Consider the following 27,405-nt stretch of genomic DNA (forward strand, 5'->3'; position numbering starts at 1 on the left):
TTAATGGGTGAGATTCTACATTTCAAAGAGTGATGGAAACCTTTTGATGGAAAAGAAGGAGAGGAGTAAGAAAAATTTGAGTTTTTGTTATCAATATTGTCAACCGAAATTTCAACAATATCACAAGTTCATGTTTTATTGATATAATGAAATCCTTTTCTAATTAATAAAAAAATATATTTTTTGTTTACTTACAACACTTAACATAGGACCTTAAAAAACGTTTTCCAAACAATTATTCAAGTTTTCAAATTGTATAAACATTTTTGGATGATCATAACAAAGGTGGTGAAAGAATGCAAAGTGGAGAATGAAAATAAGTGTTTGTTACTCCTAAACTCTTAGTTTTTGTTTAAGCCTCTATTATGTTTAGTTGAATCTTTTCAGAAGTGACAGATGCTGCAAGAGTTGTACATAGGTGTCTACATGTGTGCTTCCTTGCTTACGCAGAGCTAAAGCTGTGCCTGTTTAAAGTAGTGTAATCTCAGAATAGCAGTGGTGTGGAACCCCGTGAAAGTGTGTAGGAGGGAAAAGAACTAAAAAAAAAAGAAAAAAGAAAGGTGGCTGGAAAGACTGTCACACATAAAGGCAACAACATGAAGAAAAAGCTGCCCCCTACATTACTGTAGGAAATACTAGCTATTTTGTGCTGCCATCCATGTGCATAGTGTTGTGTACTTGTATATGTATTGTGTAGGTTTGATTTAAATTTATGAACGCAGCTAATAGTGTGTTCCAAATGCATACCAATTAATATTATCATCATGCAAACTTCCTCTGCAAAAACAAAGATGGGTCTACATTTTTGTGTGCCTTAATAAAAGCAAAGTTAAGTTGCTGAATGTGGCAGATTGTGTACTGCTGTACATGTTGAACTTCCAATTAGAGAGCACAACATTGGTGTATTAAGGACCCATAGTGCCAACCCAGCTTAAAGCTTCACAGTAAAATGCAAATACTCCTCGCACAGAAATCCTTCCCATGCCAACAGAGCACACACATCTACTATTAAATAGAAATAGATTTGCTGTCAGGTGCAAATATTTACAAAGGAACAGAACATCACTCAGATAGACATACAGCAATAGAGAAATATATAAAGGCACAGCTGGAAGAGATGGAGTCTAAAGCACTAGGGTTATACACTGGTATTTTCACATAAACACTGCTGCAAATGTGTACATAAGTTATCATATTAACTCTTACATTAATAATACAAAAACAGTGGCATAGAACTGACTTGGATTTGATTTAAATACTCAAGACTCAACTTAATCTCTAGGTCTAGGACTTGAATCTTTATTTCATGTAGTCAGGGTAAACGTGAGTGTAGGTGTAGATCATTTGAATGATCAAATAAACTTTGTCAGCTTTCAGCTAAAAATGACTGATTGCCATGGTTACATTACACTCACAACATTTGGCTTCTTAGTAATCTTTCTTAACATTACATTCCAAAAAAAAAAGCTAAAGGCAACTTCCAAGTGCTTCTAGTTTTATTTAATGTTTTTGTCAAGCAAAGCTTTATAGTAAGTAAATCACAGACCTCTGAAAGAGATATGCACATTCTTCTGTTTGAGGTTTCTCAGATTGGGAACTATTAAAGATTTTCTTTTTTTTTTAAACATTTTATTCATGTTAGCTGTAGCCATGTAATAATGGCCACAAAATTATCTCGCAAACATAATCATCAGCTATACCAGTTTAATGTTGCGTCTCTAAATTGCCACATGTCACAGATATGTACTAGGGCCACATAATCAATGCAAATGTTACTCAACTGGAGCAGCAATGGTTCAGTAAAAACATTACCTTATCACATACTATTCTATTCAGATGCTCTGTCTGCAAGGATGGTGATCTACTCACCACACGATACAGAATGCTTGAAGTGTCTATGACTGACATACTCCTCCTGACTATCTAATTTATTCACCTAATAATTATTAGGTGCAGACTTTTAGATGTGCCTCTGCTGCACCACACCTGAATAGAATAATTCGGTCATTAGCAAGGCTCTGGAGAACTGATCTACACAAGGAGGAGGTAATTAAGCCATTTCATTCCAGTGTTTTGTACTTGTGGCACATCTAAAAACTGCAGGACACCAGCCCTTGAGGACTGGAGTTCGACACCTGTGCAGTTTGCTGTATGTAGGACAGTAGACTTTAATCTCCAGATCAGTAAGAATGAAAAAAATCTAAATCTGAAATTAGAAGTGCTTCTCAATTCCAGTCCTCAGCCCCCCGTTCTCTGCATGTTTTATATGTGTCTCTATTTTAGAACAGCTGATCCAAATGATTGCATGACCTCTTCTGCAGCATCAAGTACTGCAGAAGCCTGTTAATCACCCACGGATTCAATCCAGGTGTGTGGCAGAAGGGAAACATCTAAAACATGCAGGGCAGGGGGGCCTGAGGACCGGAATTGAGAAACACTGCATTAAGGTAAAATGAATGTACTCCAGCTGGGCACAGCAAACACAGATTTTTTAAAATTCATTCTTGCTGCATAAAGAAGCCTGAGCTGAGGTCTTTTTTTTACGCAGTGGATCTAGATTGTGGCTCTGGGTCAGAGGTACTGTAGTCGATAAGTGCTATAAAAATACTGCACTGTGATGGCAATGTTAAGTAACCATGTGTTTCTTTCAAACGTTCATGTTCTTGGCTGAAACCAATGACAAAAAAGTGGGAATATGTTTATCAACTGTTATAAACAGAGGGTGGTTTCTTCATAAACTCAAGTATTTCTATTGAAATTGATGTTTTAAACTTTTTTTTCTCTGTTTCTGCTCTGGTGAGTAGAACATGTCGCGGCACTTCACACAGTTTTCCCTCTGCATATTACCGGGCTCTGAATTTTTTTCTCTTAAAAGTTAAAGTCTCACAAATTTTGGAAAACACAGAGTTGTTACTGTTACCTTTATTCTGTCGGCTTGCCAGATGATAGGACTTGGATCTATAATATATGTATGTTTGAGTGTAGATATTGTCCAGATCTTGTCTCCAAGTATCTGGACTCAAAGACTGAAGAAGCTGCTCTACAGTGTCAAAGGCAGCTATGGTTCTATCCAAGTCCTCCAGTGTCTGAGGAGCCTCTGTGGCTGGCATCTCGTTTGCACTCATGTCCTGCAATAAATAAAGGAGGAAAGATTAAAACTAAAATTTTCAAATTTAAAAATAAAAAGCTAACAAAATTAAAATGCTTTTCAGTAAAATGTATTTTTTGGACTAAGTATTAGCAAAGAAATACCCACAGAAGGCAGTAAAACTCTCACGTAGACTGGGACTGAGACATTAGCAGTCATGTTTCAAAGGACTAAGGTAAGTAATGAAATGATTTATAAAGGTTATATGGGAGAGTTGGCCTGATTAAAGATGACAATAAAACAGAAGTACTCCATTGGGACTTAACATTTGTTAATATTTACTGTAAGAGCTTAAATTAAGTGGCCTTGTGGGCATAAATCAATCACACTACCTTATGCCTTCCTCCATTTTTTTCTCTAAAATGTGAAATAGATCAGCCCAACTCAAGATAATACTATAAAGGGAATTTTAAAAGCCACTATATCAAGATGTAGTACTTTATGAATGTGAGGCTAACACCTGAAAAATGTCTTTAAAAGGACAAATAGCTATAATGGATGGACCACATTTTACATCTGCTGCTTAGTTGGCAGCAGCTACATAAATGGACTTAGGAGGAGATGCATGGTAGCTTTATACATTTATCAGGTTTTATAAATCAAGAGATAGCAAAAACCTAATTATTTGACTTTCACTGGTTATTGTTAGCATCTACTTATTTATCTAATAAATGTCTGAATGCTTTAGTAAATACAAAATAAGTAAAAAGTGAATACATGCAGCTAGTTTTGCCAATCCGTTGCAGGTAATTTACTGAATATCAACAAGTGTTCCCACTTCTGTAAAATAAGGAATTCTATCAGTTTGCTGATCTGGAAATTAAGGTCCAACTTAATAGAATGCTAAGAAGGACATACATTACCACTGATCTTGAAGAAGTAGTAGCTTTCATTAACACAAAAAACAATCCTCCTCAAAGAGGCAAGGTAGTGAAAAGGTCAAGAAAAAGATAATTACTGCAATTTATAGCCGCTGACTGAGGTTCTACAAGAAATTCATTTCCAGGGTGTAGCGTTTTACACATGGTCCCTGCAGTGATTTCATTTTTTAATAAATACATAACACTGTGTAACAGGCCATTAACTGTTTTTGATTTGAAGTTTCTTCAAATTCTTTTAAAACCTAACAAAGACTAGAAGGTTAGGCATTATTTTTTGATCCAACACCTTAAAATTGAATGAGAGTGTAATCAAATTTTAGCATGGCTGTATTATTGAAATTATTAAGAGGTCTACAAAGCAAACAGATGCAAGTAAAAAACATCATGAACCAATAAATGAAAGCCCACAAGTTTCAATGTATCCATAAAAATATCCCACTGTTAATTTAGAATAAGTAAGCGTGGCTCTACATTTCAAACCACTAATATAATAAATATGGTATATGCCCCATGTTTAATGTGTGAGTGTGTGTTAGTCACAAAATATGTCATAAATGCAAGTCTAATGGATTTCTTTCTTTTTTTGGTAATGGCTCAGCGTGAAGTACCTGGAAAGTAGCTGAGCTGCATGCATTTACTATGTGAAATACAAAAGCATTTTATGGAAAAAAATTGTTTTATTGCAATATCAGTCTAGTATAAAACAGAATATATAAAATAAATTTCTAACTTTAAAATTTCCACTAAAAATACAAATAGAAATGTATGCATTTAGTCTTTTCATAAATCACTATAACAAAATCAAGCCTTATGTGTTGCCCTGCGACAGACTGGCGACCTGTCCAGGGTGACCCCGCCTCTCGCCCGGAACGTAGCTGGAGGTAGACACCAGCACCCCTCCCAACCCCACTAGGAACAAGAGTGTTAGAATATGGATGGATGAATGGAAAATCAAGCCTTTCTATTTAGCTTTCTATTTGCTAGTGTAATAACTCACCGACATGAGTTCAGTGACATCTATCCAGGAATGACATGACACCCAACTTAGCTGTAGTTCCAAATTGGACATAGGAAAGACTAGGGGATTTGCTTTTTGTTGAGCTAATTACCATCAAAATTACTGTACTTTCCAATGATTTCTTTTACTTTGATGCCAAGTAGCAGCATATTCAACACAAGTCAAAACATTGACTGGCGACTGACTTAAAAAGATACAAATCAACAGAAGTTTAAATAGACAGTTCACCACCACATTTGTTTTAAAGATGTGTCAGTCATTCTTCTTAAGTTTCCCAATAAATCAAAGGGTCTTAACTATTCAGTGTTCACATGTAAGCTGGACTAAAGCTACTGTAAGTCATGCTGAAATACATAAAGCAAAAGGTCAGCCGAAGGTCTTTAACATCAAACAAAATGAAAAGTCAGATTGTTTAAGAAGTGACCTCCCACCTAACAGTTCAGTGCTCCTCTACTTTTCTATTTTTTTATTACATACTTGACCTTAAAAAGAACTTGCAAAGAACTGGGTGGAGCATTCACATGTTTTCCAGGAAAACCAGGTGTCTGCCTGACTGGCTGCCAGCAGAGGGTTTCCAAAGAACCTAGTCATAGCACATCTATGCAGATATGTGCAATTGTTGGAGAAACAAATCAGACTCCAGTCACAGTGTGTTGTTCTGGACACGGTTGACCAAGTTTGTTTTGAATATTCCCATTCGCATACTTGCATTTATAGACATCTTTAAGGAATCACAAAGCACATCAAATTGCACTGGCTATTAGATCTGTCTCCTTTTTAAAGTCCTAAATGTCCTTACTGATAAATGTGGAACAGTAAATCTGTCTCCATGCACTCCAATGAACACCCCGCACTCACTTTGTTCTGCTGCATGTGTTGGGGTGAGCTGTAGATGTAATAGGGCTGAGATCAAAGGTGGTCAGTGTGCAGAGGTCGTTTTAAAAGACTCTTGTATGTGGCTTGAAATGCACTCACAAACATAGATGTACAAAGTAGTTGTGACTGAGGTTAGAGTGTTTCCTATAAGATTGTCAGCACTACTATTATTCACTCTGCAGTGACTTGGATCTCTAAATTTATGGCCTAAATCTACTTAAAAGTTACAATCAAGGAGAACTAAACTTAGCAAAGGATGGGCAATTAGAAAATATTTCTTGGATGACTCTAAAGGAAATACATCTGAGTCAATGTAAGACCTACTAAGGTCAGGGAAGTTGACTAACTCAAGAAGATGTTTACAGCATTCTTGTCTATTTTATTATTTTTTTTTTTCAAAAACCAAATGCTGAATGTGAACCAAATTCTGGATCACTTTTCTGGTTCAATCAACCACACTGGTAATATTACAAAGAAAGAAATCTTTGTTCCCTATGTAAATATAGGTCCTACTAAATGCAATTTTACGATAAAAAAAATCTATGTTAAAATTATTATGGTTTAATCGCCTCTGGAGCAGCTGGCTATGCTGATCTTCCTCCATATCAACACATCTTAAATTCCATATAGCACTGGAAGCTATCATTATTTTCATAAAAAAAAAACAAAAATATTCTTTCAGTTGTAGCAGATAGTGCAAAAAAAACCTTCAATGATAATTTATTAAATGTATGTTTTGTTTTTTCAATTTAACAGGGATGTCTCTTGGATAAGTTATAGATGCAGCGATTCCCAAACGATCACGATTAGACTGTTCTGAGCTGCAGTAGCTAAAAGATGTAGCTCAATGTAACTCTAATTGTAGACGTTAGTAAGAATAGACAGTCTCTTAGAATTCTACAAATTTCTACATAGTTTGTACGTATCTGGCATTTTGAGGGTGTCATTACTTATTCATGTTTCTTTACTTCATAAACAACGACATGTCGGGATGTTTTCAACTTGAGGTTAAATTTTGAAGAAAAAAATATACATACTGGTAAAGACGGGACCATTTCTATGTTGACACCCTTGAATTAAAAGAAAATGTTTTCTTTTTTATCATGATCAGATGTTAACAAACTTACTGATTTCCTGTGGAACTACCTGAAGCATCGTATTATTCCCTTAGAGAGTAAAAAGCCTGTGTTATTTTAACATGCTTTTGTTTTATATGATGTATTACTGTTGCTGGGAGAAACAGACAGTCCTGCTTTCAATTTTGCTTTTAATACTTTGGTTCACTGAAAGAAAAAATGTACCTTGGCATATTCACTGGTGGTGAGGGAATGGATTCTTATTTACAGTAGCAGCCCAGTGGAAAGGACATAAGGGAGGTGCCCCTTTCAACTCCATTTTGTACAATTGGACACTCAAACAGCAGAGAATCAAGAACGGGGTAGACAGCGAGGAAAGCGAATGCGTTTCCCCATCAGCTTTTACAACGCATGAGCAGCTGGAAGGACATTCAAGTTAGAGGATAAATTACACTGACCACATCTCTGCTGTTTCATCTATGCCTGAGCTGAAGCTTATTCTCAGGTTATAACCTAAAGAATATTCTCATGCGGCAATAAATCTTTCCTTTAGTATCACACTTCTGAACTTGCACACTTCTACCTAACAGTTTTAGTATTTTTCTTAAGAGATTTATCTTTTTTTTTTTTTTTTTAAAGATTTTATTGGCTCTAGTGACCTTTATTTGACAGTGAATTGACAGGAAAGAGGGTAATGAGAGAAGGGGGAAGACATGCGGCAAAGGTCGCCAGGCCGGGAATCGAACCTGCGACAGCCGCGTCAAGGACTAAGGCCTCTATATGTGGGTTGTGCTTAACCCCTGTGCCACCACAGCACACCCCTTAAGAGATTTATCTAAAGAAATGTTATGCATGTATTGTTGTGACACAATACATGCTTGTGTGGTGAACTACTAGATCAAACGGGACATATTACACGTAAATGAGTATTATCAGAGCAGTCTTTCATAAATATTGAAAAATTATGAGAAAAATTGGAAACTGCTCCAAGAAAAGCATTGTAGCTGGTTATTTACTGAGTTAATTAGTACTTAGTAACCTGCTTTTGGTTGCTTGACCAGACATGGTGCTTGCAGCTTGTCTAACTAAATTTAAAACATTGTTGCCTTACCAAAGTAATACACGTTTAGTTTCCAAATCAAAGTTGTACATGTTTATTGTGACAAAAAATGCTTCTGAACACTCAATTTTGTCATTTTTTAGTAAAAGAAAAGGGTTTAAGTCTTCTTTCAGAAAGCTGGAGGTCAGTGAGGAGCAATGGGTAAGCAGCAACGAAGGAAAATCTTCCCAATCGGAATAGCTGTAGTTTAATGATAGGACTGATCTTAAGTTTCTTTCTGGATCTCCATTTTTGCCTTCATTCCTCTCTATATGCTGTCTTTGTTTTAGTTTCCTATATGGATTTTTGTTTTATCAGGTCCACACCAATTTATTCCACATAGCCCAGTACCTCACGACTGGCTTTCTTGCCAGTTTTCTCATTGTCTCTCGCAGTTTGGCTTGTTTTAGTCATTAGCTGACATCCTGATAGCATCTCAGACACCTGTTCTCCCCTTCCAGTACTGCTTCTCCTCATTCTCTCCCTCTAACTCTTCTTCCTTCACACTTTTTTTGTGCCTCCTCTCCTTCTCCTTATCTGTTCGACAGGTCTGAAGAGAACAAATTAGACCTACTAAATTAAGCCACACGCAGAGCTCCAGTCTAGCTTGAGGGGATTTATGTGTGTGAGTGTGTGCATGTCTGTTAAAGATAGAAAGATGCAACACTCACACTCAAACGCAGGAGCTCTTTAAAAATTGGGTAAAACTGATCTAATGAGAAGGGCCTCAAGAATTGGTTTCTGTTCGTAATGCAAAGGGTTGTGATTATTTGACCAGAGGAGAGATTGCAAAAAATGAGGGAGGAAGGGGGAAAAAAGCTGTAAGACTCTGAGAGGGGTAGATAAGAAAGTTATTTGTGGTTTACACAGTGGCAGAGTAAGTAAGTAGGTATATTTAGGTCAGAACTTCATCATGGGAGGCTTTCACATTTCCCTGTCATTATTACAGACTGAAAGGTAGCACTCAGCGCAAGATAGTTGAGGGTATACCCAGCTGGTTGACTGGAGTCTATTTTAGAGTTTGAATTTCTGCAGGTGGTCTTCTCCAGGTGGTCCTTCCCACAGTCCAGATTCATAAGTGATGCAGTTAATTGGTGACTGCAGATTAGAAAGCGAGCCTGAGTCGTTGTCTGGCTCTCAGCATTAGTCCTGTGATTCACAAGTTAGTTTCCAACATGTAATCTGCTTCTCACCAACTACCAGCTGGGACAGGCCTGGGACATGACTGCACCGAGGTGCATCCATCTTACCATCCAGAAAGTTAAGAACTATGGTTATTCAGAAAATATAGGAATTCCTATAAACTCATTAAAAAGCTAACTAAACAGAGTTTGTTTTTTTGTAGCTTGTTAGTAAAATATTTATGAGAAAAATGCTGACTGGTTTAAAGTTAGCAAAGGCCTACAGAGTCAGACAGCTTAAAATATCTTTTTCGTGTTACTATAAAGCTTCAGACAGACCAGATCCTTCCAAATAGTCCTTCCACACAGCAAAAAATACTATGTAGCACCACTACAAAGCAAGTGAAGTGTGGTAAAATCCACACGCTTCAGTAGTTTCAGGATACAGTTAGAGTAGCTGTTGTTTAGGAAGCAACTTTAAATTTAAGTGAGGGTCTTTATTTATAATGGTGTGTATTAACACATCTGCATTATGCTCTACTGGAAATATAAAATGACACAAAAGCTAAATGTCATCAGTAGTCCTAAGCTGCTGTAAGACATCTTAATACTTTTGATTATTCTTGAAAAATAGAGGAATAAAATAATTGTCTGTTATGACCTGTTTTAAATCTGCTCTAAAATTTCCTTTTGATATAATATTTTGTCCTCAATGTTAATCTAAAAGACATGTGTTATAATTTCAGTGTGTGCTGAACTGCACTGCAGCTTAATCATAAATATTAAGCGCAGTGAAATCGGGTGGTGACCAGACTCAAAGAGTTTTCAGTTCGACTGGACCTGACTGGTGACAGACTGGTTGGAAAATAAAATTCTGACATTCTTTCAGTGAGAGAGAGAGAGCACACCATACCTGAACACTAACAGGCTGCACTGACAACAACACTCCTCTGTATCAAAGCCGCTGTTGAGGAAAGAGGACTCAAAGTATTGGGATCAAAGAGGTGTTAAAAAATGAAGCCAGAGAAAACAGGAAAGTTAGAAGAAGCATTTTAAAATGAAACCAGAGGCATGTCAGCAGTTCATTCAGGTAGCTGCAGCAGGGGGCTAGACTTCAGAGGCTGCTTGGCAATTTGAACTTTTACTGTTTGGATATTTTTTGGTAAAACGAGACGTGGGCCACAGAAAGCCAATTGTTTACCTTTTGTTGTTATAGATGAAGGGGCAAATAGACAGACCATGGCCCTGTTTCAGAAAGCAGGCGTAGCAAACTCTTATGTTAAAAGAAAAAATCATATCATTCTCATAAACCAGTGAAAACATCAACCAAACTGTAACCTGGAGAAGTTAAATTCTTTGTAGATGTACTAGGTTTATGATAAGAATACCATAAATACAGATCTGTACATCATAATATTTTCTATATTATAAAATTCATTTAGTGTGTGTTTGTATACATGATATATATATATATATATATATATATATATATATATATATATAAATTCCAATATAAATTGGAATATATATATATATAATTTACTTTTAGGAATTGTTAAAAGTGATTGTAGTCAATTTGAATGCATGTAGCTTAAATATTTATCTTATATCTGTTTCCTAAAAGGACAAATTGTTGCAAGAGCAACAGCGAAAGCTTTTTTTAAAATTTCATATTCACTCAATAAAGTACAAAAATGACACCACAAATGAAGGTTCATGAACAAATAAAAAGAGAATGCTTTCTCTTTCTTTTTGGTTTGTCTTGACTTTTATTTCTTCTCATGACTCTTTCTTCTCAGATAATCGACAGAGCCAGGAGCTCTTCATCTCTTCCTCTTTTTTAGCTTTTACTAGGAACCTTCTTTAATGCCTCTTTGACTTTCTGCTGCTCGCTCTTCCCCTTTAGCCCGTTGATTACAGAGCAGAGTAACATCTTAAATTCAGAGCCTCTCTCTTTATTCTTTGGGCTTCCTGACAAAATGACAAAGCAAATCACCTTATCCATTCATTTGACAGCCTCTAAGAGAACAGTTTTGCATCCTCCCAATGTCCTGTCCTATTTCTCTCGATTTCTCCTCTTCTGACAAATGGATGGATAGGAAAGGCTTGGCTACATGTTACAGCTTTGTATTTTACAGAAAGCTTTGCTATGACCACTGTGGTACCATATCATATTGCACTTCATTTCATTGTTTTGTTTACCGTCAAATTCAGTCGTAAGTGCTTAAAGACAAACAGGTTAAATTAAAAACATATTTGTGTGTCTCTAATAATTGCAACTGCAACATGTGAGGCTTCCTTACCAGCAGTGAGTAGTAGATTTTGAATCCTGGCTTCGCCACAAAGTAATCGTCCGAATTGAAGATGATTCTGAGTGTGTTGGATTTTGAAGTCAGACTGGAGGGTGCCTTCTGCCCACACCAACGACCCCACTTTATAATGCTGGTCTGTGATTTTTCCTCCACTTCAACAAAGTCATAACTGAAATAACAAAAAAAGGAAAGATAAAAATGTATAAACAGATCAATTCATGGCAGCAGATGGAAAAAACTTATGGGATAAACACAAAAAAGATCAATAGCTGTGTTTATGCATAGAATGATGATTTACTTCATTCATTTTGATATTGTATAAAATTTTATATTGTTTGACTAAAAAAATAGTACAAGATGTGATAATTAATCCTGAAGTGATGCATTTATAAATATATAGAGACCTCCATGGCATTACATTAAGACACTGTCTTAACAACACTCAGATGATTCTGCTGGAAAAGTCCCATAAAGCACGGTGCATCACAGTCAAAACTGGAGCCCAAAGCAATGGGAAAAGGTGGCTTGGTCTGATGAATCACCATTTCTTTCACATCATGTGGACGGCCGGAGGGTTGTGCATTGCTGACCCGGAGAACAAATGGCACCAAGATTTACTTGGGAAGAAAGGCAGAGTTATGCTTTGGGCAATGTTCTGCCAGGAAACTTTATGTCATCCAGTTCAAGATAGCATATGAGGATGCTATCTTGACACATACCACATACCCTAGTGGTGTTGCAGAACAGCGCTAAGGGATATCATTCCCTTTTCATGGGAATGATATTCCACTTTAATTGTGGGCTTTTCCAGTAAGGATAACGTGGTGTGACATTAAGCAAAACTGGTTCAGAAATAAATTAGTTAAATTAGCCTCAAAATTCGGCAAATCTTAATCCAGTTAAGGTCTGATCCATGAGGGTCCCAAAACACAACTTTATGGGCTTTAAGGGTGTGTTGCTAACATCAAGATACCAAAGCAAACATTCGGGGGCCAGGTGGTCACAGTGTTCTTACTACTGCATAACCACTATAAGTCTCATAATTACCGATGAGGAAAGATGTGTCTAGTCAATATTTTCTTGCACTTTTAAAACTACAGAAATAGTCATTTAATTTAATTTGACTTAACCATTTAAATATAATTAAATAAACAACAAATTTTTTTATTCTGAAGTTTCTCGGAAAAAAAACCCAAGTACTGACGGACTATAATTGAATGTCCGATCCAAACAACAATATAGCTCCCTATTTTCACTGTAAAGTGAAAGTTAATTCTGTGTCAAATAGATCTAACAGGAATTCATTTTAAACCCTAACTAAATCATAACAGGAGATAAGCAAAGTGTCAGAAAAACCATAAATAATAACAATATTGCATTTGCATCACTAGAACAAAATCTTAAAACTCAAAATGAAAAAAGTTCATTTTTAACCTACTTCTGTACCCCAAACCCTGACTCTGTGGATTGATCATAAGTAAGTGCAACCTCCTCTTTAGTATAAAGTATGTATTTTAGCAGTGTGGCTATTTGGAGCATTCAGATATGGTAATAAATTGCAAAATTGGAAAAAGCAATTGTTGGTTTTGGATAGAAATGCTCCTGCCTGTCACTATACAAATGACAGTAAGGTAGTTTTTAATTATGAGTACGAAGTGGACCATTGTTATTTCTTTTTTGTATGAAGGAATTCCCTTTCAGGTTTGCTGAAAGATTAAAATGTGTAATATTCTGGGAAAGTCTCCTCTTTCTGAAAACTAGTAAAGCTTTAATTTTATTTGCTTTTCATTTAGTGAGAGGGCAAATTACTTGCAGTCATTAAGTCATAAATAAGCTGATTTTAAACAAATGCAAATGACCACTACAACTTGTGATACAAAAGGATAATGACCTAAACCAAACAAATCTAGATCCGAGTGGATCAAATACAGTCCATAGAGAAATTAGTGAAAGACCAGACCATGACCAAAAATGCTGCAACACACAACAGACATTATAAAATCTATCACCAAGATAATAGCTATGATTATGTTAAGGATTTTATTCATTCATCACTTAAAGGAAATGCCGATATATTATAACACTTGACCACTTAAATATAAGTGGTCAAGTATTTCCCATTTTAACTGGTTGGTTGTTTTTATATATGCTGTGTTTGTGTGTTGTAATGTCAGTTCTTATAAGTCAATGTACCACGTGGTATTTTGACTGAAGTACCATATCATAAGTGTGAGAAAAGCTATTGAAAATATTGGTATGAAACTACAGGGCCAATCTTATTGTGCTCTCAAAGCTCCATAAACACTTGTTGAAATATTGTGTTAGTAAAGAAACTGCTGCGTTTGGATAAGGAAGTCCAGCACATCATTTCACATTGTTGTCACTGGTGCAATTGACATCAAGCAGGAACTCTGCAGAAAACTAAAGCCAACCAAAGTTTAATGAATGTGATTCGTTCTAAAAAGGGAGTTTGCAACGACGTCACAATCAGAACCTGCTGGCCATCCTGAGTGGCAAACAATGAAAGGAACTATGGAGACCCTTCCATGAGAAAAAGTAAAAATTACAATTGGTTTTAGATTAGACTAAAGCTACTGCAGTTCAACATGGAGAACTCCTTGCTGTTGACAGAGAAATACACAATGTTTTACCTCTATTAGATGAAAAATGCTGTTATTACCGGTAAGGTGAACATTTTCCTTTTTTACTTGGAAGCTCAGCCCACAACATCTACTTAAAACATTTGCATTAAAAAATACTGTTTAGTGGGCTAAGGTATTTCAAAAATGAAAGTTCAAGGAATATAAATACTTTTTTCAAGGCACTTTTTACAGATAAGCTGGAAAGTAGCCAAGTAGATAGAAATAAATCACAAGTATATTGGACTTAAAGCTCTAGTCTTAATTACTGGACCGCTGCTCCTGCTGTGAACACATCTCTAGATTATGTTTGTCCACTGCAGCATCTGGCCACAAATCTACATATATATATATATATATATATATATATATATATATATATATATATATATATTGTTTCTTTAGCCAGTGGACTAAAATACACTGTAGCTTTTATATGTTCTACAAATTGTTTTGTGTAATGGACCAAAGTTCTGAGGAGACAACTTTAGCCAATAGTAAAATCTTCTCTCTGTTTTAGATTAGAAGTCAAAGTCAAACTGAATCATATGAGAATCCTATTTGAGTTTGTTGTTTTAAGCAAATATCAGGATATCAAACACATGAACATTAAAAATATACATCCTAAATTTTACACTAATCTGACAACTTCACAGCCATTTTTCAAGCCATCAAGCTAAAACACAAAATGATGAGAAGTAATTAAAACTCACTCGCTTCTATGTACACAGTAGTTATATCTAATGTTAAATCAAAATCCAAAGTACTCAGCAACACAGTTTTTCTCCTTTTCTGAGCCTTAGATATTTTCTCCTCCTTTTTTATTATGACTGCAAGATTGTCTTTCATTATGGCGCTTACACTGACAGCTGAGTTACATTTTGGGATTAAACATATTTTTGTTCAACCATCAAACTCTTTAAGGTTTTGCCCAAAAGGAAAATTTCCCTCTAAACATTTGTCACATCCTATCAACAAAGAACTGTCATTGGAGTGGTATTACAATTACACAAGGAAATAATCCAAATGTGAAAGAGTTTCAATTTTTAGATTGACATTTTATACAGAAAAGAGTTTTACTTGTCCTTGATGTGTTACTTTAAGCCATTCTCTCCATTACTCAGTCTCAAACTTTTTAATCACTTTTGTCTTTCAGACTACTTTTCTCCATTACACATGCTCGTGATGCATCAGTGCTCCCTCCTGTTTGTCCTCAGTATCTCAATCTTCCTTTGTCTTTCTCTCCTTTTCTCTTTAAGGGTACGTTATGTCTTACTCTTTGTCTTTCCATATTATCTGTCGTAATCATATAATCTGAATTCCATCCCCACCATCTCCATCTGTTCTCTCTGTCTTCTTTAATCTTGTGTTTTACCTGCACTTTCCATTCACAGGCTCCTCCAGGTGGAACTGTTCATCAAACTGAAGGTGGATGAGGCTCCCAGGTGGTGCTAGCAGTTTCCATGACAGACACAGGTTGCGGGGATAAGCTTTGGGGTAGTTTGGGCTGAAGATGACGCCACCCGCTGGAGTCACCGTGATGTTTTCGTCCTTGTGGTACAAGTCTGTGGTAGGGTGATTGCTGTCTGTTAGTGGTTACAACTGATGAGTAAGTTTATCCATTTTACAGACACATCCGCATTCAGAGCAAATAGTCACACAAACAGAAACAAAATATTGGATTTTAGCAAACATCAGCAGAGAAAGCTAAAACATGCAAAAAAAAAAGAAAAGAAAAATGTGACGAAGAATATATGATACATGAATACAATAATGACTGTCAGAGCTTTTAAGTGATTTCATAACTTAAACATTACACTTACTCTATGTATGCTAATCTTCCATAGAAACCAGAAAACAAGTAAAAATAAGTTTTAATTTAACCTCAACGAACAGTGTGTCTTGTAAAAAGACTTGTTAGGAGCTTTAAGAAGATTATTATCTGTCATGTGTTTTCTGATACACATATACTTCATTCTTCAAAAATCAATTGCCCACAAAACTGTGTTCTTATACACAAAACATTCACATGCACCCACCTAAACACACCCCCCCACACACCCCCTTTGCACACACCCACACACCCCGTCAGAAGGTCAGGATTTGTGCTGAACTGGGCTGACAGGGCGATATTTTCTGACTGCTGTGTGGGGTTTTTTTCTGCAGGAGAGCTGAATCCGTAATCAAGGTGCCGCAGCATGCACCCCTGAGAGATGATGATGAAGCTTCAGCCTTCTCATCTACCTCTTTGCTGCAAACTTTGCCTAAATTTTACTCCTGTCCCACCACTCAATTTCCTCTCTTAGTGTATTTTTCTACTCATCGTAGCTATTCTGGTTATCTTCTGATTCTCTGATATGTTGATCCAAAACATAAGCACCTAAAGTTGCAGTTCATTGGAGAAACAACATGTCATACTATAGTTATATAGCTGTGTGCTGGGGTGGACGTGTCAGTGTATGTGAGCATGCGTGATGAAGATGAATTTGTTTGTAAAGGAATTTTTACACTCTGTTGATCAGACGCTTCACTGTGAGGCTCCCTTCAGTCATGAAAGTGCTTATGTATCAGAGAATTTCACTCACTAATGTCTAAAGGGAATTCAGCACAGCTTACAGTCATTATGGTTAACACACATGTTGCTGTTGCAAGCAGAAAGGTTATTTTATGCTCCACATAATCTGTGTCATGCAAGGACTGCTTGGGTATTGTTCAAGTTATAAGCTAGAGCCTATATAGAACTTCAATCAAGACCGCAGTGTATGTGTACATAGTTAAAAACATACACAGTACATAACTTGGATGCTATATGCTATATTTATAATCCACTAATCTTTTGGTACTATCTAAATATAATGCGTTCACTTTCTGCGTACTGTTGTTATATTAGCCAGTTGGGTACTCTCATTTCTCTTGTTGATCACCCCTGTTGTAGATGGCATTAGCCAGGATTCAAAGCCTTTTCAAGAGTGATATGACAAACCAGAAAGAAAAGAGTGAGATGCATCAATTGCAACCAGCATTGTCAGTAATATCACAATTGTTAGCATTGTGATATTATAGAGGGCATCATAAAAGGTAAACATGTAATCCTTGTAAAACTACAACTGCAGTTTCTCTGTGTGTTCCTAGTGACTTTAACCATCAGTGGTATGAATTTATTTATGAGCATATTAAAAAGAAGACAAATAGTTCAAGAAGAAAAACTGTGCAAACCTATTCATACGGCACCTTTCGGCTGCTGCTACAAAGTCGTATTATTGACCCTTGGATAAATAAGAAATGAAAGTATATATTATTTTATATTCCCAAATTTGGTTTTCAGACTGCCTTTGTTGGTTTTATTGGAAAATACTTTAATAAAAACTATTTAGTTCCAGTTTAGAGTAAAACCACACCACTATTTTGCTTCAAGCTACCAGATAAGTTTTTTTATTTTTATGATCATAGCACAGTTGGCTTCAAAGAGGTGATGTACAAAACCAATTCAAAAAATAGGGGAAGACAAGAAAGCATTAGTGTCAAACAGAAAGTAACCTATTACTCGGCTTACCCCTGCATGTAATTCCTTGTTACTTGGTTAATGCTACAAAGAAAAATCCACATATGGTATGCTTTGGCACCTTCAATATACCATGTTATTTTATAAATGACAGGGAAAAAGCAGAATGCAATCAGTAAGGAAAGTCTAATGAAATCCGTGAGGATGGACAGGCTGACGAACGGACGGACGGATACATAATGTCAACAATTTTACGCTGTAAATATTTTAAAGTTTATTGGTTATTGCTTGTATTTTGATGTGGTTTTGTTGCCTTGAGCAGTTTATCCTAAATCTTTGGTTATATTGCTGCCAACTTTGAACATTTAAAGACTGGAATATGGCATCACTTCCCTGCCTAAAACCCTGAGAAGCATAGTTCTTGTTAACATTCTGCCTTAATGTCTCGTTCCTCACAAGACAAGACATCTTCCTGTAAAGATGTCTAGTCTTTACAGAAAGATTTTTTATTCTGATTTTATTATGATTTTTTTTTTTTGCAATAAAAATGATAATAGCTTACTTTCATAAGAGAAAATAATTTTTTTTAAATGTATGTCTTTGGGTTTTGGGCCTTTTGTCATTATTCCAGATGCTAATACTTTATCTTTTAATCATATTATGAATGAAAATAAGGAATGGTCCCATTAATTTTGGACATAATCATCGAGCAGTAAAATATGCTCCCTCCAACCATCTGTTCGCTCTTGCCAGAAAATTGCACTCTCTGGTTAGTGGTCATATTTGTCATCTGGAGGCAGCGATTCTTCTGATTGATCTGATTGGCTGGATTTTACGCTCAAATGCGGTGACAGCCAGGACTGGGCTTGGCCAGAGCTATGTGCTCTCAGTTAATAAATGTGGCCACGATAAGAGCTATGTGCTCTCTTGATTAATATTGTGATTGCTTAATACACTCCTCAGGGTTTTTGGCAGGAATGTGACGCCATAATTTTTCCTTGCAGACAAATTCAAGCTCAGTCACATTAGACGATAATATTTGAAGATGGATTTTTAATTCTTTTCACAAATTTTAAATGGATTTGCGTCTGGGCTTTGACAAGGTCCTTCTAGCATATTTATACTTTGATTTAAACCATTCCTTTCTACCTCTGGCTGCATGTTTCAAGTTGTTGTCCTGCTTGAAGGTGAGTCTCTTTTCACTTTAGCTGCCTCTTACAGGTTGCTTCCATAACCATCCAGTATTTAAAGTGTAACTAACCTCCAAATCAATTCTTTGCTGATAAACCATCTAAATAGGCTATTTAGGGTTCTATCTTTATGTTCCATCTATATGTTTCTGTGTGATAAGTCTCTTATCAACACAGGAAAAAGATGCTTAATTTATCATTTGTTGGTATATATTAAAGTTTCTAAATATAGTGACAAAGTAAGCAAAAGTGCTTCTTTCGTCCTGACCCCAGCCCTGCTTACCCCCTCTGCTCATCTCTTCACTCGGCCATGCCCCTCGGTGTCTCTTGGCTTCGCCGCCTTTGCTTGAATGTTTCAAAGTTTGTCAGGGACGAGGTTATGCTTTCACTGCGGTGTTAGTTACGCTTTAACTCCATCCATGTTCCCATGACCTCTAATCAACCTCTTCCACTTCAAGCTGAAGACAAAATCATCCTCATAGCATCATGCAGCCACCATCACCTTTCATTGTGAGGGTGTGCTTGTTGAAATTAAATAACAACATAAAGAAATACAGATGATGATCTGTTTGAAAAAATAAAACTTTAAAAACGTGTTTTATTTTACTCCCTCTTGACATTTCTGCACCACTTTGTGTTTTTCTATCCCATACAATCTTAAAAACGTGCAATTTATGTTTGTAGCAGGATAAAATGTAAAAAAGACAGGTACTCAAGTTTTTGTAAAGCAACTACACTTGAAAATCAGTTCCATTAAACCACACTTGAAAACACCACAGTTCTTCAACTAAACAAAGTTAATATCTTCAAAACTTATCTAAAGGTTAATTTGTTTGCTGCTGCAGAAAATCTGGTGCTGTTCTATTCCTTAGAGTCTGACTCACACCTTAAATACATATAAGCACACCAACTCTCTCTTGTTTTTCTTTCACATGTACCGACACGCATTATCTGACTTCAGCAATTAGACTTTAAGACTCCTGATCTGACACTTAAGTAACTGCGACAATGATGATGCGTGACTGTGTGGTAAACCCGTATGTATGATGGGCAGACGCAAGAGTGGATGTGCCAGGTTTCAGGAGAAAAATTCATGATACTTTGTGCAGATTTGCATGTAGGCTTGTCAGGTTGGTTTTATGTGGGTATTTTCTCACTAATTAAACTTGGCTCTCCCACCTCCAGTGCCAGGGTGTGATGTTCTCCGTGGCTTCAAGATCTATTTCTGATCCAAGTGCCAATCACACTCTAATCACCCAGCAACATGATGCATCAGAGGCTGAAAAATAGCTCTCACGCTGGAGTACAGCAAGTCACACTGAAGGAGTTGATAACAAAGGATATTAATCTCTCAAGACTCTGATTTAGTTGAAATACGAGTTGAACTTGCTGAAGTCACAGTGGTGCAAACATTTACCCAATATTAAACATCAGCCATTTTTAATAAAAGTGTCTGTTCTGTGCAGACCAAACACATTTTTATTTCTTGACTGACAGTTGATACATTTCCACTTAGGAACAAACTCCCACAAGATAATGCCTAAAACAAGGCAACCCAATTTCTTCTGTCTCTCATCTTCTAACATATCCAGTCTGTCTTTCATCTTCTTAAACTAAACTTTTCTGAACCAAAAGCAAGCCAACAGTGCTTTTAAAATCCCATCTTTCAATTGTGAATAACGCCATAGGTAAATAGTGGAATCTTGATGTTTGCATTCTTCATGACATTCATGTCGATGAAACAGGTAAGAACAGTGAAAAATATGTGAAGTAAAATATATATATGTGTATATACTGTACATGTCTAGTTCTTGAGAAAGAGACAGGACAAGATTTTATCGATTTCAAGAAAACTTTGAAGACTAAATTTATGCTACAAGAGGGCCAATAGTCTGCATTTTTATAACTTTTGCAACAGACTCCACAAACTGTTGTTTTTTTCTGATTTCTTTTTATCTCTTTAGATCTTAGGACAATCATGCTTATCTGCAGCATAACATTTAACATTTCTCTGCTTCTATCGATAATGTGCACTGTGATGTGACGTACCTCACAATCACAGCCTATACATCCAGTCACCTGTTGTTTAAGTGAGGCAATGTTCAATGTTCTTACAAATGATTTCAGTGTGGTTGGGGGATCTTCTGTTGCAATTTCCTCAGGCGAAGCCATGATGATCACAAATTGCTAGTGAGGTTGAACTCACCTCATCAAGAAATATTATGAATTGTCAATATTCCAATATTTTGTATGACAAGATTATTACACCCATAAATCAGAAAGCTATTTCAGTTTCGATGACAAATGGAGCCTAAGTTGCTATTATAGTAGTTTTTAATTCACCACATAGAGTTAAACACTGACATTTACATAAACTAAGACAGATAACCTTTTCTTTCTACCTGTCTAACATATAAATTACACTAAACCTTTTATAATTTAGGTCAGTGAGGATAACCACAAACCATTTTTTGTAGTATTTTTTTTATTACCATTTGGCAATATTTTACATATATTTCCTTACTATTTGGAAAAATTTACTTGTATACTATGTGATTTGTGTCAAAGTGCCCTGGGTTCACAAGCTTTCCACAATAGTTTTGCCCCATTCCGCCACACAGGATTGGTGTCACTGAGTTAGCTATAACAACCAATGGCAAAGTTTCTGGGGTACATTGAGTAACATCACAATCACAGCACATCATATCAATAGCGACTTGGAAATGGTAACTGTTGTGCTGCAGACTATGCATAGTTGAAGGACTGCTAAGGTCTGAAAATATAAAAAGAGATCAAAAAAAGAAAGACAGCTTGTGAGTTTGACAAAAATCAATAAAAAGCAGAATAAAGGCCAAAGACATTTCTTGAAAGTTATTTTAAAATCTTGTCCCGTCTCATTCTTGTGAACTGAATATAGTGCCTTGTCTCGTCTCGTGACTTTTAAGCATCGTTACACCCCCATTAGCATCTGTTCAGCGTTATATATGCTCCGTGTTGTAAATGTGCATTGGCTGTAGATGTGAGTCTTTACTTCCTCCCTCAGCGTATTTCCACCAATGAGAAATAACCAAAGCCCTTTCCATCTGGCTAAATGTTACCTCAATGCATGTGTGAGTGGATCTCAAGTGTGTGTGCCTATGTGCATTGCTGTGCTGCTTATCAGAGCTGATGCGGGCTCCACTGTTTTGCCACTCTCTCATGACAAATCAGCTTTAAATTTTCTTGCATGTTTTTCAGTCACGCTCACAAGAGCATAGAGGCATGTAAAAAGGAAGAAAAAGACACACAGACATGCACACAGTTCAGGAGTGTGCTCTGCATACCGAGGGGTGTCAGCTTTGGTCAGCATCAAATATCGCCCCAAATGTGCTTGCAACTACTTTTCCTTTGGTTCTTCAGTGTCTCCATCCTGCTCCATTTTCACTGCATTTCCCCCTATAGTTTACTTAACCCTTATGCCTGAGTGACAGGACCCTACACTCTTCTATAAGTGTGACAAGAATGATCCATTTTAGAATCAATATGTTTCGCAGTTACTTTTGTCATTTTGGTTTCGGTCATTCATTTGTAATATATTTTGTATAATATTTGAGTTCACTTAATGATTTCAAGGTTTTATATAAATAATTGTATTTTTAACATATTTAACATCTTTAAAACACTTGAGACATTCTGAAAGTTGGAAGAAAAACTGCACAACAGCAATAGAACAATATCAATATCTATTTTGTGTGTGTGTGGGGGGAGTGCAAGAGTCTGTGTGTAGGACCATTTCAGCTGTATATCTTGCAGCCATATATTGGCTGAGAAAACATACTATATTTTTGAATTATAAGTAAAAATAATTATCAATATGCAAGCACACATGCAAGAGACAACACACAGAGAAACACTAGAACAATGCACACAGTAGGCTAATGGCAGCTTGCTAGTTTAGCAAATGTATAAAGTTATTAAATAGGCTAAATTAATGATAAATGATTATAACTACTGAGATCTTCTTTCACACAATATTCATGAATGACATACTGACACACATAAATAGGGTTATGTGAGCTAGCTGATGATGAGCATAGGGGTGATGAATAACAACAAAGCAAAGGAGGAAAAAATATTTTTAGTCAGCATTTTCCGTATTTAAGAGCTGTTTGTGCAAGTGTAAATGATATGATCAATATCAGAGATATGGCATGGATTAGGTGCCTCCCTGCTCCTTCCCCTCCTTCTCTCCTGTCATTCCTCACATACACACACAAACACACGCCAGTGTGCAGCCCTTTGAGAACACACTGTGGTGCAATTTTTTTTTCATTTGAATCGTGTTGTCATTAGATGACAGAGCTAGAGATGGAGAAGCAGAAAAGAAAGCTCTCATGGGCACAAAAACACAACAGGGAAAAAGATAAATATATCATAGGAAATATTAAAAAAGCTTTTCAAAGTGGTTGACAAACAGTAGTTACTGGTTACAGGTTACTGTATAACCAACACAGGTTGGCATTAGTTACTAATAGAAAAGTGAAAAGTCCCCGTTGCCCTGCATCTGTGTGCTGTATTTGCTATATGATCACAACAAGAAAAATAAAGTGGTTTATTTGTGGTTCTTGTAATCATTTGTTTAACTAGATGATGAATCATAAAACACATGTTGGTATTTGAAGTGATAAACTTGAGTTTAAATGTTGTCACTCAATTTAACACTGCAAGATACTTCATAGTTGTGATGGGCCTAATAAGTCTGATCAGATGCAGTGTGTAATCTAAAACAAATCTAATTTAAAGAGTCATGTTTTTATGTGGTTAATTGCTGCATATTTTTAACATACTTTACACAAATTTCATATCTCTCAGCTGTGAGGATGGACAGAAACAAGACAGAGAAAGAATTAGGACAGATGAAAGCAACAGGTCGATGTAATATTAAGTGGAAGAGTAGGAACAGTGACATAATCCCAAGTGACACAATATTAAATATTTATTCTTTAAAAGTGCATTAGCAATATCTGTTATTTGTTTAAAACTATTAAAAATACCTATTTGACCATGTGACTTAGCAGAGAAGAATACATGCCTGACCAAGTTAGAAGTAATCTCTATTGAAAGCAGTGCTGCATGGTCCATTTCCTTTGATGTCATTCTTGACAAATGGGTGCCAAGGGACATGATCATTTAGTGTTAACATCCTTCCATAGAGTCCAAGTTATTGCTCAAATGTCATAGTTTTACATTTCCACAACCGAAAATGTATTAAGGACTGTGTGGTGCTACTGTAACATTTTGTTAAATTATTAGAAAACATTTATTTTTGTTTTTGTTCGAGCTAATCACCTAAGATAGTGCACAATTTAAAGTAAGAGTCTAGAAGTGCCTCATGTGATATGTTTTAAATCGGTGCTAAACTGAATGGAATTGAACTGGATAAAATTAGCTATCTTAATTAACTCGCTAGTGCTAACCTTTCACTAAGGTTTCATTAATTCTTTCACACAATACAAATACAAACAACTGAGGTAAAAAACTGAAGGTAATGTGTGAAGGTATCAGATAACCTTTATTGTTAAAAAGATAAAGCAAAGAAACAACCTAGCCACATCATTTCTGACCCTCATGCATTAAGGGTCAAGAGTACTTTGCATTCATATTTCAAAGTATTTTAAAATATGAAGTACTTTAAAAGAGCATGCCGTATGTTGTTCAACACTTATTTCTTATTCAGATTATTAGACTATAGTGAACTTTGAATATCATTCTTAAGGCCAAGATGCTAAATGTAAATGTGTAGTATTAGTGTTGCAATTATGTTAAAAGTGTTGGGATTGAGACGCACTAGGATGTTTCCCAACAATCTGCAAGTGAATTTTATATAAATCTGTGAATTTCCATATGAATATGGGAGGCTTCACCATGTCCAACATCAGCCCTGCTTTGGAGCAGCAAACAGGGCTTTTACTGACAGCAAAGGACAGTTTTGCAGTAGAAGACCCAACTTCAGTTTGGAAATGTCCAAAACTATCACTAATTATAGGAGCTCATTCCTCCAATCTCAGCAAAATCCTCCTCCTGCAGGCGGCCTTAAAAGCTTCTACTGCAGGTGTGAAAAGTAGCCGTTCACACTTCCCACCAACTCATCTGCATCACACTCTGACCCAAAAGCTCTCCATGTATCCTCCATCCTCCTCTCCTCTGACCTCCTCTCTAGACTTACGATCCCTGAAGAAGTAAATATGTAAATATGCTTTTGTTTAGAGTCAGAAGATTGAGAAAGCTCCAGAAAGAAGTCTTCTTCTCATACCTGAGAACATCCACTGACCAACTGGCCCCAACTGGAACCCAGATATTCAACAAGTCACTGAAGCTGCGTGAAGTTCCCTCGGGCTCAAAACTCTCCATCATCACCCTGGTCCCCAAGAAACACATTATCATGGCGCCTGCTGCCCTTGAAAGTCTGTAAGCGACTTCATTCTGCACCCAGGGCAGTACACCAAGATCTTGCTCTTCCACAGATCCTGGACTTCAACACCAACAACTTAGACAAACTTCAGTTTACCCAACTCAGAGTGCTAGCCACCATCTGTCAGTGGATCAGGATGTGTTCACTCCCCACACCTTATTTCCACTCCCCACACATTTTTTCTCCTTACACAAATAATAACACTTATCCTGAAATTTGTCAGGACAATGACAAGCCTGCATACATACAGGAGGAAGATCAGTGGGTCCACTATCAGAACCCTGGAGGTTTACCTGCTTATGACAGTGGAGATTATGGTGGACTTCTACAGAGCACTCAGCCCACTTCCACCACTCACTGTCTCCAACAACTTTCTGGAGGCCTAAAATGGCCCTCACACTAATATCATTTGGAAGAAGGTTTGAGCAAGAGACAGAGCATTTTCTTCAGTAACTCAAAAAGTAGAACCTTTCACATGAGCTGCTGGTCATCTTCTACATTACCTTTATTCAGTCTGTTCTGTCTTTGCCCATCACTATTGCTTGGCTCATCTAGAAACTACAAGAAACAATTAAGTCTGCAGAAAGGAACACTGAGGCTGACCTTCTCTCCATTCAAGACTTTAACATGTCTAAAGTCATAAAAAAAGGCAGCTTAACTGTCTGAAAACCCCACACATTCTGGACACAAATTGTTTACAAAAAACAGCCGCCATAGAGACAATTTCTTAACCCAGACCATCTCCTTGGTGAGTAACAATGCTCAGATTAATACAGCTCATATTTGAGCTAATTCAACCTTGTGTTTCGTTTTTGGAAAAAAAAAGCACTGCATATATATACTCAAATTTACTAAAACAAATCATTTTTATTATGTTTCAAACATCTTCAATGAGGGCAAAGTAGAACTGAAGTCATTGTTTGTGTGCACAGACTTGGTGAATAAAGCTCAATCGGATATGACTTCGGATATGACTTCCAAATGTTGTAATTCTCAGGCTATCTCACATGAAGCACTTCTGATTATTCTTACATAAAAGGAACAATATAGCTTGTTTAGTAAAAATGTACAACAGTGCATTCTGCTCAACCTCCAGACTGTTGAATGAGTATTGTTCCTACAATTAATAAACTTATTTATGATTTGCATAATTGTACATCAATCACTTTCCTTTTTGTGCTATCACTATTATCTTTTTCTTAATTTAGCTGTCTTTTCCTCAGTCTTTGCAAAAATAAAGTTAAAACTGAACAGTTGTCCTTAGAGCCCCCCTGCCTGAGGACAATTTTGATTCAGTCAGAAACACTGTGGGGTGTTTGTCTCTGCAGTCTCTACTTATGAAGGGGGTAACATCCGTGTGCATCTGTGTGGGTGGATGTTTTCAGTGTGACAGCATCAGCATGCAAAAAGGGTTCGTTGTGATCACATACTTCTGTGCAAAGATTTTTGTCTAAGAGCAGCTGAGTGTGTGAATTTGTGTGAGAAAGTGTGAATATACCTTTGAAGCCAAAACAAAGGCATGCCCTGTGACACCGACAGGCAAGGTTAGACAAACAAACGTGGGCATGACCAGAGCCTGTTTGCTCAGCATAAGGACCACATATGACAGAGCAGACATCCTCACAGGACGGAAACGCCAGCCTAAATGGAGTCAGAATTACAAAAAAAGGTAGACTGGAGATGATAAACAAGACCAGAACAGAGCAAAGACGAAGGGCAGTCACCTACTGGAGACAAAAAAAAAAACACAAGAGGAGAAGGTGATTGAATGAGATAGAGAAGGACAAAGATGAAGAAAAAAGAAACATGAAAATGCATGTAGCATAGAAAAATGAAAGGAGTAGAGACAAGGGAAAGAACAAGTCAGACCCCAAGGGGCCTCAACGCTTCAAATGCTGTGAAGGCTACACCAAAGAGCATGTTTAAGGTTGACTCATAAAGAAGGCAGGGCATTAACTGTTGCAGATCTATCCTCGAAATACCATCTATGTTTGGCTCAATGTCTCTAGTGTTTTGTTGCCATGCGTACAACTTCATTTCTTAGTTTTATTTTTGTCAAATTATGCGGAACACCTCAAGATATCTATCAGCA

The 27,405-nt window shown here is 36.6% G+C and overlaps 1 protein-coding gene across 1 annotated transcript in view; it reads right to left on the reverse strand.

The window, feature by feature from the left end:
- Positions 1-27,405, reverse strand: part of pdgfd (platelet derived growth factor d) — a 65,557-nt gene that overhangs the window by 12,867 nt on the left and 25,285 nt on the right. Inside the window, exons 2-5 of the mRNA XM_028045751.1 lie at positions 15,546-15,735; positions 11,523-11,700; positions 5,026-5,077; positions 2,921-3,127 (exon numbers count right to left, since the gene is read on the reverse strand). Coding sequence (XP_027901552.1) covers positions 2,921-3,127; positions 5,026-5,077; positions 11,523-11,700; positions 15,546-15,735 — 627 coding nt within the window. The remainder of the gene's footprint in view (positions 1-2,920; positions 3,128-5,025; positions 5,078-11,522; positions 11,701-15,545; positions 15,736-27,405) is intronic.

This window comes from Xiphophorus couchianus, chromosome 18 (genome assembly GCF_001444195.1).
Source record: "Xiphophorus couchianus chromosome 18, X_couchianus-1.0, whole genome shotgun sequence".
Classification (NCBI taxonomy): Eukaryota; Metazoa; Chordata; class Actinopteri; order Cyprinodontiformes; family Poeciliidae; genus Xiphophorus; species Xiphophorus couchianus.